Source organism: Leptodactylus fuscus, chromosome 3, assembly GCF_031893055.1.
Source record: "Leptodactylus fuscus isolate aLepFus1 chromosome 3, aLepFus1.hap2, whole genome shotgun sequence".
NCBI classification, from domain to species: domain Eukaryota; kingdom Metazoa; phylum Chordata; class Amphibia; order Anura; family Leptodactylidae; genus Leptodactylus; species Leptodactylus fuscus.
Window position 1 is genome coordinate 189,900,147 of NC_134267.1, and position 15,074 is coordinate 189,915,220.

Below are 15,074 nucleotides of genomic sequence, written 5' to 3' on the forward strand. Positions count from 1 at the left end.
AAATTCATCAGAGATCTTGGCATCACCTGAAGGTCTACTGTCAGAGTCAGAAAAGTCATCAGAGGAATCTGCAACAACTCCAGAGGAAGAAGTATGGATGGAGAAATCTGAATCAACAGACCCAGAAACAGATGAAGAAACAGAAACTTCAGGACAACAGACTTTGAAAAGATCTTCTGTTGCGAGAGAAAGGCGAAGGCCGGTTACACTTACTTATGATACCATGGGAGAACCAAGTAGGGTACCAAGAAGTTTTCATGCTAAACAGGTAGTGAAAACCATTGGCCAAGAGAAACAACCTGAATGGTACCTACCACCAGCATATTTTCTGGAGAACTGTGAGCAGATATAAAGACTATTTACCTTCAAAGCAATTGCACTGTTACGTTTACAATTAGTTTGTTTATTTGGAAATGTTTCTAGTTGTTTAGCGATAGAAACTGTGAGGTTACATGGTCATGTGGTCGTATTTAATGCAAAAATTAGACCTGACCAATCTCCACCTCATAAAATGAGGTTCAGATATTGTAGTAGCATTGTTATGCATGGTGGTCCAATACTACTTAGAACCAGTGCTAACATTGGCTCTTCTAGGTCTCTTAGCTAGCAACGGACCTAGAAGTAACTTGTGACATTTTATAGGAACATATGTCACAATGAGGCATTGACCTCTATTGGAGATATCACCACCAATTGATTGTTCTCAATTACTAAAGTACCTTAAGACAATCCACATAATTGCGGAAATGCGGAATGTCGAGGACGACATTAATTTAGTGGGGAAGAATGTGAGATATATACAGAAAGATCCACCACACAAAAATTTGGATATTACCTAGTGTCAGACTAGCAGTTTACAGGTCCTGTAATCTGACACTAGAGTGGGACCATGTATCTCAGAGGTGTGTTTCTGGTGGGACACTTATTGTAGTGCACCTCAGATAGCAAGAAGAAGGGAGGTCCTACTCTCCATATTGATGCATGTCCCTTATGATTACAGGTACAGTGATTAATTGCTGCAGCCATGTTGTTGTTATATTCTCATATTGTATTGTTCAGTATATGTTGATACAGTCACTGATGTTAGGAATGACTGAGAACTTGATGCTAATGTATAACTACTAGATAGTATGTAAGGACACTTATTGTAGTGCACCTCAGATAGCAAGAAGAAGGGAGGTCCTACTCTCCATATTGATGCATGTCCCTTATGATTACAGATAAGGTGAATAAAGAATATAAACCCCCCCAACCACACCAGTGTTAGTTCATTAGGTGTGCAACATTTATTTTGTTGGATTAAGTATGAATCCCAGAGAAAAAAAAACATACAATTTTACCTGTTAGTCTACTTAGAGAAGCACTGCTTGTAGTGGAGAGGACTATGTAATGTAGCGCCCTATAGAGGCAGCACACAGTAGTGCAGGGATTGTCTACAACTTTATAGTACAAGGTTGCAGGGCCTTGCCTTCAGGTAGGCTCTGTACACACAATCCTTCTGCCAAGCATTGTTTTCCCTATTCAGCCTTATATGAGACTAGCTTCTGTCCGCGACTTCGTCTGCTAGTTGTTGTTGGCGCTCTGCTCCATCTGTGTATATGGGCAGTATACCTAGGTGTGCCTAGCTGAGCCTTGTGAGGAGCCGCATCGGGAACTACGACTGAACGTATGGCAGTCCAGAGGTAGTGCCGCTCATAGTGCAGGAGATACCGCAACAACAGCAGCTATTTCAGCTGGAAAGGGCCACGACCCAGAGTTTCTGATACAATGCTACTTTATTCACTGACATCTATATTAACTTCACTCAAGGTGGGGAAGTATGTTGTCAGATACCCTGAATAAAATGTAAGTCTGATCACTGGGAACCCACTTAAGCCTGTTTTATGGTATTTTCTAGTTACCATAATGAAGTCTGTAGGTATAATTGACATGCTGTGATTTCCAAAACCACGCCGGTTTTTGAAATTGTGGTACGTCCGCACCACGGTTTTTATCGCAAAGTGGGAATGGGATTCGCTAGAATCCCTTTCACTTTGCCATTACTGTAAAACGCCGTGAATTTCCTGCGGCATTTCCGTCACATGGGGTCCCGGTCTAAAAGTCAAAGACCACACCTTAAGCTTCTAGCGTTACACCTGTTCACAGTATGTGTGTGGTATTGCAGCTCAGCCCCTTCCAATCAATGAAAGTGACCTGCTGTCCCACATCCCTTCCTATAGACAGGTGTGGTGCCATTTCTGAAAGAAAGCAGCCAGGTTATTGTAATCCAGGAAAACCCTTATAATAAATTGTCTATTCATCCTTTGATCTATTAAGTTCTGTAAAGAATTATAGAAAGACTCAGGAACACTATTTTTTTTTTTTTTTGACTGACTTCTTTATTAACGTCAGTCAAGTTTTTGTGGGAGGAAACCGGAGTACCCGGAGAAAACCCACGCAAGCACGGGGAGAACATACAAACTCACTGCAGGTATTGCCCTTGGATGGATTCTCACCCACCCAGGACTCCAGCTCTGCAAGCAAGCAGTAAGCACTGAGCCACCGTGCTTGCCCATGTCGCAGATCAAATCCTCATATGGTGGCCTTCATGTCTTGCAGGAGAGTTTTCACCTCTAGTGGCAGCCATGATGGTGGAGCTAGTCTAAGGGATGAAGAGAAGAGGATTAACATTATCACAGAGGCAGTGTGTTATTCATAGCAGAAGTGAGCCATGCAAATCTTGCAAGACACAGGCTGCTCTGCAGATATTACAAAGATGCTGGATTTCACATTTGTGACTATAGAACCAATGAGAATCCAAGGCAGGGCTCTATTGTAATTCTGCAGGAGAATTGAGAGGACAATGGAGATATTCTGTACTCACCTTCAGACTCCGTTTCTGCCTCCTTGCGGTCCCTCTCAATAAAGTGGGCGTTGACCAAAAAGAAGGCTCCTCCAATAGCTTCCATGAATGCACATGTCAGGAGGGCGTATTTCAGGCTGCGGTACCTTGATAGAGTTGTTTCTGCCGCTGCTCCATGGATTAGGTCAGATATCTGAGGATGAGAGGTGATACATATTTGATTAATAATACATGTATAGTTAGTAAAGAGCAAAAATACAAAAAAGCATAAAGGATTTTTCCAACAGTAACTGCTATGTGCTTGTTAGGAACTCTGGTGGCCAGACAAACATGTGGTAGCAGAAGAGCTGCACCGTATATAGAGGAGGAGCTTCCATCCTACAGACTATGAGCAGCCCCAGTATTACACAATGGCTGGAGCTGGAGACGTGCGGCATCCACCTGGAGCAGATAATCTAATATATAGCACCAGAAGGTTTTGTCTTTGGTGTTCTACTGTCAGACTTGCAAGTTACAACTAGTTTGTTTCAACAATAATTTCTATGTGTGTATATTCTGTGTGGGTGTTGTATGTGGGCTGTACAGGTGCTGTGTGTATACTGTTGTTTCAATGCTGTACATGTACTATATATGTACTTTGTGAGTGCTCACTGTATACATGGAGGGAGGTAGAAAAATTCAGCTTTAGGATAAGGCGCACATTACAGAAACACAAAGCCAGGAGTGGATTGAGCAAAAGTACAAAGTACAATTACTTTCTATATTTTTGCAATTCCTTTCATTGCCAGTCTTGGCTTTGGCAAAAAAAAAGCGGCAAAATCTGCAACAAAAAAAGCTGCATTTCTCTAACCTGGGCCTCATACTTACACAGGGAACCAGTGAGGTAATAGTGATGTGTATATACAACATTCAGGAAATAATATGTAACAACTACTTACAAATCCAATGAGGTAGGGGCTCCCGACATCGCCCAGCAGGTGGGCCACAGTAACTTGCACAGCCCCTGCTGTAGCTCTTCTTGTAGGAGGAACCACTGACTGAAATAAAAGAATATTGTGAGTAGGCCGAAGGGAATCATTGAAACCAAAACAAGAGCCATTGTACAAAGTGACCACATAGTATAATGACAAAATATTAAAAACATAAAAATTAAACCTCCCAATCTACCGGGAAGGAGCATCTGATGGGTAACGGAGGGAAGACAGAAGAACGGCTAAAATATCATTTCATGGCTTGTTAGAACTCACCAGGAGGATTTCTGCTACAAGGGCCCAGTTGAATGTGAGGAATGTCTCTCCAATGAATATGAAGACCTGCAGAAGTGAAACATTTGGGGAATTAATATAGGCCACAATACAAGTGCTGGAACGTGTAAGTACAAAACTACACCTGTCCACAGCCAGTATACTGTACAAAGGAATAAATAGATCCAGAATCCAATAAGTGGATGACAACAATCTATAGCTCAGGTACTTACATAAGTGGCCACAAGACTAATGTCTGCCAGAACCAGGGCCAAGAACAGGAAAGGGGCGGAGCATAGCAGGCCACACGCACAGACCAACGGGTCTGCACGGGGATTGGTTTTTCTATATTTTTTGCTGATCTCCACCCCTGCTAGAACTCCAAGGATGCCGGAGATGACTGTAAGCACGCCAAATATCAGACTGCAAAGAAGAGTGTTTATAGAGGTTAGTAAAGAAAATTCAAGAAATTGCAAGACAACCTTGTTTAATAAGGCGCAGTATGATGAAAGCTTCATCTAATGTATCTTCAAGGAAGACACTAAACAGAAGTCATTCCACAGCGCCGGAAGAAGAAATGCATACCTGTCATTATAGGTGCACGTTCCAGTCTGACAAGGCTCCTTCTCTAGTAAGAGGCTTCGTGCACGTGTCAGAAAAGAAGGAGCCCAGAGACCTATGGCGCCGGCTACAAACGCTACAGTCGCACATCCGAGAGTGGAAAACAAGAAACTACGACTGTAGAGAGGGAAAAAAAGAAGGATTTAATAATCATAAAAAACACACGGAGGATCGCTGCCGACATCCACTACACAGAAAACACCTACTTTTTGAATAGTTTCTTCACATCCGAAATCCAGTTATTGGAGCTGACGGATTTGTTTTTGTTCTTCCCGTCTGCGGCTCCTCTTGGCGGTTCTTTCACAAAGATAAGTAGTAGCAGGACAGCAATGACGCCCAGACCAGGGGTAACCTGCGTGGTGGAGGAAGAAGACATTGTATGTTACATAGATAGATAGATAGATAGATAGATAGATAGATAGATAGATAGATAGATACGGGATATATATAGTGGGATCATCACAAAGTGGAAGCAACCAGGGACAAGTTTAGGAAATAGATTACGGCCTTTTACTTACCCGGAAGGCCCAGTGCCAGTCACCACCTGCTGCACTGACTACTTTGGAGCCGATAATATATCCGAGGCCACTGTAAGAGAAATGAAGTGGTTATAATTTCTAGATCATCTGGTCATAAGTTCTCCACAAAGTCTGTATATTTACACAGGATACTCACCAGCCTACAGGTATAGTCAGGTAGAAAATTGAAAACATGCGACTACGCTGGTCTGCCACAAAGAGGTCAGCAATAACAGAGGGGGCAACGGTGGAGAAACTTGCCTCTCCGACCCCTACCAATGCTCTCATTGCCAGGAGGAGCAGGAAATACTGTAAAAAAATGAAAATGGGACAGAAAAAAAATTTGTAAGTTTTTGTGAAATTTTTTATTTTTTTGCCTGCATGGCAAGTGTACCTGGTCATAGAGAGATATAGTAGCTGAGATTTATATCTTTACCTGATTGGGAACGAATGAGATGCTCAGGGTCATAATGGACCAGAATAAGGTTCCTGCGCACATTATGTATTTCCTATTCCAGCGGTCGCCCATATAGCCAAAGACCGGACCAAACAGCATATAGCTGGCGATGAATACTAAAGGGGAGAGAAGGAGAAGAAGTATCAGGACAATGTGTCAGCGGAACAAGTTATTGCTTAAGGACATTGTTAGTACATTAACTCCTGTATTTAATCCCTCCTGTCCAGATAACAAGAAAGATTTTCAGGCAGCCATTTTCTGAACTACACCAATAGGGATCCATATTCACATTCTTGTTCTTCTGTGATGTCATAAGAATTCCGTGAATAGATTGACCGACAACTCTGGAATATTGGTTTAGTCCTGACAATGGCGGTTTCCAGGGGATTTACAGAATATAATTCTATGGTAAAATATACCTGTATGTAACAAGCCGGATACACTGTCGCTCATATTGAAGGCTTTTTGAAGGTCCGGTAGCACCCCTGTCACATGGAAAGAGAGAGGACAATCATTATACACTATGACTGATCTGTGCTAATAGGTGGGCACAGTAACAGGCACAAAGATCATTACATTTGGTAAGAATCCCAGGCCAGGGGTGACCTATTCTAGACACCACATTGCTATGGGCCTGATAAATCTCACCACCAGAAGTAATACCGTTTATCCCCTCCCCCACTTACCTGAGGCGCTGAAGCGTTCAATGTAATGTATAAGGCTTACGAAGGACATAATCACTACGGTGATGACGGAGCGCATGTAGGAGACTCCAGTCAGCGCATGAGTGTCCTGCGGTTCAGAGCAATAGCCTTTTTCTTCATCCATTTCATGTGAATGAGTGCCTATTTGTTTTTCCTCATCCACATTCTCCATCAGTAATGGAGTTGTGGGTTCGCCATCATGGAGAGACGCCATATTTACAGGCCTGAGTCTATAAATACTAGAGAGACACAACATGGAAAAAGATTAGACGACATTTCATTCCTATTAATCTAGTTTATTTCACATAATGCAGATTCTGATAGTCCAGAGCAGAACCATGACATAACCTGGGCTATCAGAAAATCAGAAGGCGTTGCTTTATGTTACAGTTTTTGATGGAGCTGTCTTCCCAAAGGATTCCTGAAGCTACCAGGTCCTATGAATTTCACTACCTTATGATATATTTGTACCTGTGCTATTATTCACATCATGGCCCTGAGCTGCAGGAGATGACCACACAGCAGTGCTCAGAAATCTGTGGCCATTTAGTCACTATTGGACTACTGGTTCCAGTATCCCCACCCCAGCTAGATACCCTAAAACTTTTAGTTGTTCAGCATTTGGATCCCCCCAATCCCATCACTGTCTTCTGATCACTGTGACGTATCAATAGTATAGGTTGAAACTTACCGTGTTCTCCAGTAAAGGGCGTTTGAATTCTCGCACGTGTAGCTTTCTAGCAGAGTTTTGCAACACAACTAGCATTCACGATACACAAGAGAATAGAGAATGTGGTCAGGTCCTTCTCCTGTTTTACAGGCAGGAGCTGATTGTGACATCATCAGCCGGGTTCTAAGCCGTTGTGATGTCATCAATTTTTTTTTTTTTTATCAATTCTTTATTTATAACAGAGCAATTACAAAATAGAGTGACAATTCTTAATAGGCTAATTCTATGGAACCATTGCATATTGATGCGATGGCTCCACTTGTGTAACCTGTCTCTTCATTAGAAGTGGCCTTAAGAAAAAAAAAAAAGAGTTAAAATTAAAATGATACATTGGCACCTGTTCATAAATATATACATTAGTAATAGTGAACCCCTTGGCGCTGTGCACACATAGATGTGTGATCCTGTAATCTAGAGTTTACATCTCTGTGATCACAGGGCACATCTGTTGAGATTGATAATCGACACCTATATAACCATTTCACCCTTGTGAAGCCATAACAGAGTTGAAGCGGATGGGTTTAACCTCCTCCCGACCGTCCACTGTATGTAAATGTCGCCGCTTGCTGGGTTATTTGCAGCACCAATATTTATAAACAGACCCTACTAAGTTGGGGATTGGGGCTGTGTGAACACAGTGCTAATAGCTGCTGGTGTCCACAGAGACATGATCAGGACCTGATAGATTTAGGTTCCGATCATGTAGCCATCATATCAGGGAAAGTTTGTTATTGCATATCAGCAACCACTCACCCGCGGGCAGCATTTGGAGTGGGTGTTAACTGTATCTGACAGCTAACACCCGACTCCATAACCTCTGGTCGGAACTAAGTTCCAATCAGGGGTTTTAACCCCTTGGATGCCACGGCCAGTGACCCCAGGCTGCGAGTAGCCCCGAGATATGCCTGGTTGACCCTGCAGACAATCAGCCTATGCAGACTTTTACCATAGACTGTAATACACCTGAATTGCAGTCTATAGTAGTGAAACAGCGATGCTCTGATCGCTGACTCAGGTGTCCTTAAGGGAAAAATTTTAAAAAAATATTTTAAAAAAGTACAAAAAAATTTAATAAAGTCTGTGAAATAAATAAATAAATAAAGCCCCCAAATTCCCTTTATCAAATGAGTTATATAAAACAAAAACCTAAAAATTAATACAAAAACAATACATATTTGTTATGTCTGCTATGTCTGCACATAGATTTACAAGTGCCAATAAAAACAAGTCAACTCATACATTTTACATAAAAACATCAAGCATTACAGTATAAAATGGGTACATGGTGGCTTATATATTGGAGTTCCCTGACATACCACTTCTTTATTAGGGGGCAGTTCCTTTTTTTGTCAAGTAGGTAATATAAATACATTTCACTAAAACCTAAGCGTAAAACATCAGCAGTGGGTAAAACATCTTTCTTAACCGGTTAAGGACCAGGCCCAAAAGTATGTTAAAGACCAGGCCTTTTTTTTCAAAACTGACATGTGTCACTTTAAATGGCAATAACTTTGAGACGGTGTAACTTACACAAATGATTTTGAGATTGTTTTTTTCGTAACACATTATACTTCATGTTAGTGGTAAATATTAATCAATATTTTTGTATTTATTTATAAAAAAACTAGGAAATTTGATGGAAATTTTGAAAAAATTGCAATTTTCAAAATGTGAAATTCTCTGCTTTTCAGGCAGATAGTCATACCATCCAAATACATGAATAAATATTATCTCCCATATCTCTGCTTTATATCGGCATCATCTTTTGATTGTCTTTTAATTTATTTTGGACGTTACAAGGCTTACAAGTGTAACAGCGATTTTCTAGATTTGCAAGAAAATTCTCCAAACCAATTTTTTAGGGACCGCTTCAGTTCTGTAAGGAATTATAAAGGCCTATATAATAGAAACCCCCATAAATCACCCCATTTTCAAAACTACACCCCTCAAATTATTCAAAACAGCATTTGGGATGTTTGTTAACCCTTTAAGTTTTTCATAAGAATAAACATAATATGGAAGTGAAATTTAGACATTTCATTTTTTTTCATTAATACATTCATTTAGACCTAAAATTAACACATTCACAAAGGGTTAAAGGAGAAAATGCATCTCACATTTTGTTATGCAATTTCTCCCGTACACAGAAATACCCCACATGTGGGCGTAAACTGATTTTTGGGTACACAGCAGTGCATGGAAGGGAAGGAGCGACACTGGGTGTGTGAACAGCAGATTTTGCTGGAATAATTTTCAGGCACCATGCCTCATTTGCAGAGACCCTAGAGTACCAAAACAATGGAAACCCTCCAAAAGTGACCCCATTTTAGAATCTACACCCCTCACAGAATTCATCAAGGGGTATAGTCAGCATTTTGACCCTACAGTTATTCCACAGATTTTACTAACATTGGGATGTGTAAATGAAAAATTACTAAAATGTCACTTTATCCCCAAAGTTTTAATTTTCACAAGGGGATAAAGGAGTAAAAGCCCCCCACAGTTTGTTAAAAAATTTCTCCTGAACACGGCAATACCCCATGTGTGGCCATATTCTGCTGTATGGGTACATGGCGGGGCTCAGAATGGAAGGAGCGCTATTTGGCTTTTGGATGGCAGATTTTGCTGGAATAATTTTAGGTGCCATGTCGCATTAGCAGAGCCCCTAGAGAACCAATACAGTGGAAACCCCCTAAAAGTGACCCCATTTTGGAAACTACACCCCCCAAAGAACATATGAAAGGGTATAGTGAGCATTTTGACCCTACAGCTGTTTCACAGATTTTATTAACATTGGGGCATGAAAATGAAAAATTACTTTTTTTCCAATAAACTGTCAATTTAGCCCCAAATTTTTCATTTTCACAAGAGGATAAAGGGGAAAAAGCTCCATAAAGTTCGTTAAACAATTTCTCCTGAACACAGAAATGCCCCATATGTGGCCATAATCTGCTGTATGGGAACATGGTGGGGCTCAGAATGGAAAGCGCTATTTTAATTTTGAAGGACAGATTTTGCTGGAATATTTTTCAAGTCCCATGTCACATTTGCAGAGCCCCTAAAGTATCAATACAGTGGAAACCCCCTATAAGTGACCCCATTTTGGAAACTACACCACTCATAGAATTTATCTAGGGGTAGAGTGAGCATTTTGGCCTCACAGCTGTTTCACAGATTTTATTAACATTGGGGCGTAAAAATGAAAAATTACTTTTTTTTCACAATGTATCGTCCATTTAGCGCCATATTTTTAATTTTGCAAGTAGTTAAAAAATTAAAAGCCCCCCACAGTTTGTTACAAAATTTCTCCTGAACACGGCAATACCCCATATGTGGCCATAATCTGCTGTATGGGTACATGGTGAGGCTCAGAATGGAAAGAGAGGTATTTGGATTTTGGAGGGCAGATGTGGCTGGAATAGTTTTCAGGGGCCATGTCACATTTGCTGAGCCCCTAAAGTACCAATACAATGGAAACCCCTCAAAAGTGACCCCATTTTATAAACTACACCTGTCATGGAATGATTCAAGGGGTATTATCATTTTGTGCCTAAAATGCTTCCAAAAAATGAATGTCCAAAATGAAAATTGAAATTTTGAAAGAAATATGCCATTTCGGTGCCCAATACGTTGCACCCACTTTGTGTTGTCAGAGACCTGCACTCCTAAAACTATTAAGGGGCCATCCCGAGGGGCAAAAAATGATATATGTGGGTGTAAACTGCTGCTTGGGCACACAGCAGGGCTCAGAAGGGAAGGAGCACTGCGCTTTTTAGCTTTTGGGGTACAGATTTAGAGGGACTTTCTGGGGGCCATGTTCCTTTTGGAGAGACCTGGAGGTAACTGTAAACCCCATTTTGTAGGGGCAAGTTTAGGGTCTCTGCAAAAGTGTCATGGCATCCAAAAACCAAACCATCTGTGCTCCATAAACCCAATAACCCTTCTGTGTCCGTCTGTGCCCTAATATCAGTTTATAACCACTTATGACATTACGTACGTTATCCCGGGTACACCAGTGTCATACATGTGCCCTAATATCAGTTTATACCCACATATGACATTACGTCCGTTATCCCGGGTACACCAGTGTCATACATGTGGCATAAACTGTAGTTTGGGCACACAGCAGGGCGCAGAAGGGAAGGAGCGCTATTTTGGTTTCTGGAGCACAGTTTGGTTTTTGGACGTCACTTTTGCAAAGCCCCTGAATTGTCAATAAAGTGGAATCCGCAGACATGTCACCCTATTTTGGACACTAGCCCACTGATGGGATTTATCAAGTGGCGTAGCGAGAATTTTTAACCCTTGAGTGTTGCATTTATTTAGTTTCCAGAAATGAAATCGCAACTGATAATGAGAAGTTAAAAATGAAAAATTTCCAGAGATTCGCCATTTCAGTGCCCGATATGTTGTGCCCAACTTATGTCATCAGAGACACTCCAAAAACTGGTAAGCGGGTATCCCGGGCACAACAGCTTTCAGAGCGTTCATCTCTGATACAAGTCAGGCACAATATATTACGCACAGAAATGATGTATTCCTGGAAAAATGGTCATTTTCACCTCTCACAATCAGCTTCGTATTCATTTATGGATAATAAGTTATAGCAAAACTTGGGGGCTAAAAATGCTCTCTGTACCCCTGGATAAATCCTTCAGGGGTGTAGTTTCCAAAATAGGGTCTCATATCAGGGGATTCCACTTTACTGGCGTTTCAGCTGTGCAAAAGTGTCATGGCATCCAAAAACCAAACCGTCTGCGCTCCAAAAACCCAATAACCCTTCTTCCCTTCTGTGTCTGGCTGTGCCCCAATATCAGTTTATACCCACATATGACATTACGTCCGTTATCCCGGGTACACCAGTGTCATACATGTGGCATAAACTGCAGTTTGGGCGCACAGCAGGGCGCAGAAGGGAAGGAGCGCGATGAGGCTTTTGGAGTACAGATTCAGATGTTTGGTATCTGGACGCCATGTCATGTTTGTAGAGCCTGTAAGGTACCAGAAAAGTGGATTCCCCAAAGGAGTGACCCCATTTTGAAAACTGCACCCCTCAAAGAATTTATCAGGGGGTGTAGTGAGTATTAGTATCCGGACGTGACTGCACGGCGGATGGCGAAGAGGGAATATATAAGCGGTGCGGAGAACATTGCAGACACCAAATTCCCTACTATGTCCCAGTAGCTCCTATGATTGGGGGAGTCACTCTGGGGGTCACTTTGGGGGTCACTTCTGGTGTCTGTTCCCTCATAAGCTGTAAATCTGGGGTGTCCACTGATATTCGCTCACACTGCTTATACATTCCCTTCCTGACGCCGCCAGTTGTGTTCTAATAATTTGGCGATTTTGGTTTTTTTTGTCTTCACATTACTAGATGCTATATTTTCTTTATTCTTTTGGTGACGTGGCCATATAAGGGCTTGTTGTTTGCGGGATGTGATGTATTTTGTAATGACACCATTTTTGGGTGCCTACAACATACTGAATACATTTTATTAACTCTTTCTTGCTGGATTTAAAAAAAAAATAAAAAATCAATCCTGGCATTGAGTTGTACCCTTTAAATTTTGCGCCATGCAGCGTACAGTATAAGTAACATGTAGCCTTTATTCTGCGGGTCGGTACGGTTACGGCGATACCTCATTTATAGTATTTTTTTATGCGATACTAATTCTGCAGAACAAAAACACATTTGGGGACATAAATCAGTGATTTTTGCATCGCCATCTTCTGAGAGGCGTAACATTTTTATTTTTCGGTTGACAGTGTTGGTTGAGGGCTTATTTTTTGCGGGACAACCTGCGCTTTTTATTGGTACTGTTGTGGGGTGCATATGATTTTTTGATCACTTTTTATAGCATATTTTGTAAGGTGATATGGTGAAAAATCATTACTTCTGGCGGGTTTTTTCCGTTTTTTTTTTCAGCTGTACACCATATACATTAAATATAATTTCAGTTTTATTGTACAGGTTGTTACGGACGCGGCGATACCAAATTTGCATTGTTTTTATTAATTTTTAGTACTTTTTTTATATAATTCATTTTGTATAGAGAAAAAGGGATTTTTGGGCTTTATAACTTTATTACTTTTTTCATACACTTTATTTTTTTTTAACTTTTTTTTTTTTTAACTTTTTCATGTGTCCATTTAGGACACTTCAATCAGTTGATGCTTTGATGAAAGCATCAACTGAATCTGCACAATAGCAGACAGGACACGAGCAGGACACGAGCCTGCTCGTGTCCTGCAAGCTGCAGAGGAAGTGAGCTGCATCGCTCACTTCCTCCATCGGTCGGCAGCATCAACCAGGTATGTGGGGCTCCGGTAGTCTGGGGTCACTGGCCAGACCCCAGACTACCTTCTACTGACATCGGCACCCCCCGATCTCGCCGCGGGGGGTGCCGATCAGCTTCAATCTTCGGCGGATCCCTTTCGATCGCGCCGTGATGTTTCACGGCACGATCGAAAGGGTTAAAACGTTCAGTCGGAACTGAGTCCGACTGAACGTTGTTGAGGGGGTGGTTAGGTGTCAGTAACACCTAACCCCTGCCCTCCCCCCGCCCCACCCCCTGCCTAGTGAGTCTCTGAAGACCGGCCGTAAATTTACTATCGGCTGGTCTTAGAGACCAGGACTGCTGGCCGTAAATTTACGGCCAGCGGTCCTTAACCGGTTAAAAAGCAAGACGTTCCTGGCCTTCCAAAGTGCAGTTTTTACGCAGTTCATAGTCTTCCATGCCATGGCCTTCTGGGATTGCGATGTGCAGTTGAAAAGTCCAAATAAAACCACTTCAAATGACAAGTCCGTTATATCCGCCATCTTCGTTAGTAGAGGGAGTATTTTTCTCCATAGTCCTTTAGCAAAGTCACAGTCCCACAATATGTGCAGTACAGTTTTGTCAGCCTGGCAGCCCTCCCTCGGGCAGATGGCGGTTGTTGCATACCCTCTTCTATGTTGGAAGGCCCGGCATGGAAGGCATTCATGTACACAGCTCCAGGCCAGGTCCATCTGCTGGTTAGAAAGAGGGAAACAGTTAGTCATTTTCCATATCTGCTTGGTTTGCGTTTCATTAAAATTCCCAACAGGTAGCATGGTTTCCCTCTGTCTAAGGGCCCCTTCACACGGAGTAAACGCGCCGCGCATTGTGGCGCGTTTACGGCGCGTGTACGCCGCGTTTTTTTACGGTGCGCGATTATGCTGCGTTAACGCCGCGTAAACGCGGCGTTATCGCGGCATAATCGCGCACCGTAAAAAAACGCGGCGTACACGCGCCGTAAACGCGCCACAATGCGCGGCGCGTTTACTCCGTGTGAAGGGGCCCTAAGGCTTGTTATTAGCCTAGCACTCTGTTTTAGCTCGTCGGCGCTCCTAGTGTTCAGGCTAAAAAGACTCACTATCTTTTCTAAGATCATATAGTGTGGTGGGAGGTTAAAAGCCTAAGGCGAGATAAGAACAGTTCTGAACCACCCCAGCTTCCTCATAAAATCACCAGTATTATAGCGTATAAAATATGACCAGAAGTGATTCTTAAAAAGCCCATTAAAAACATAACAAAAGTATTTGATTAAAAGGAATCTGCTTATGTCAGGGAAATCTTTCCCCCCTTTGTCCTTAGATCTTACCACTAGAGATGAGCGAACGCCGTTTGATCGAATACAGATTCGATCGAATATCAGGCCGTTCGGAATATTCGATTACAATCGAATACTAGGCCGCAAACGCAGTAAAAATTCGTATCCCCTCCCACCTTCCCTGGCGTGTTTTTTGCAACAATAACAGGGGAGGTTGGACAGGAACTACGACAACGTAGGCAATGAAAAAAAATTGGAAAAAGGAATTGGCGGCCGGAAACAGATAACCTCCAATTTAGACTAATGGTAGATTTACCATTCGACTAATTTGGGACTGTGAAGTATATGACTGAGACAGGGACAGATCTACAGGCAGGGTAAGCTAG

General features: G+C 42.0%; 1 protein-coding gene across 1 annotated transcript; it reads right to left on the minus strand.

The window, feature by feature from the left end:
- Positions 1 to 2,688: 2,688 nt before the first annotated feature.
- On the minus strand, positions 2,689 to 13,936 carry LOC142198543 (protein spinster homolog 1-like). The gene is made up of 13 exons (XM_075269576.1): positions 13,788 to 13,936; positions 6,369 to 6,625; positions 6,102 to 6,167; positions 5,662 to 5,798; positions 5,383 to 5,534; positions 5,226 to 5,295; positions 4,914 to 5,059; positions 4,672 to 4,824; positions 4,320 to 4,509; positions 4,090 to 4,155; positions 3,781 to 3,879; positions 2,864 to 3,035; positions 2,689 to 2,777 (listed from the first exon to the last, which is right to left on the minus strand). The coding sequence occupies exons 1-13, from the start codon at positions 13,934 to 13,936 to the stop codon at positions 2,689 to 2,691; spliced, it is 1,746 nt and encodes a 581-aa protein (XP_075125677.1).
- Between the last annotated feature and the right edge of the window lie 1,138 nt (positions 13,937 to 15,074).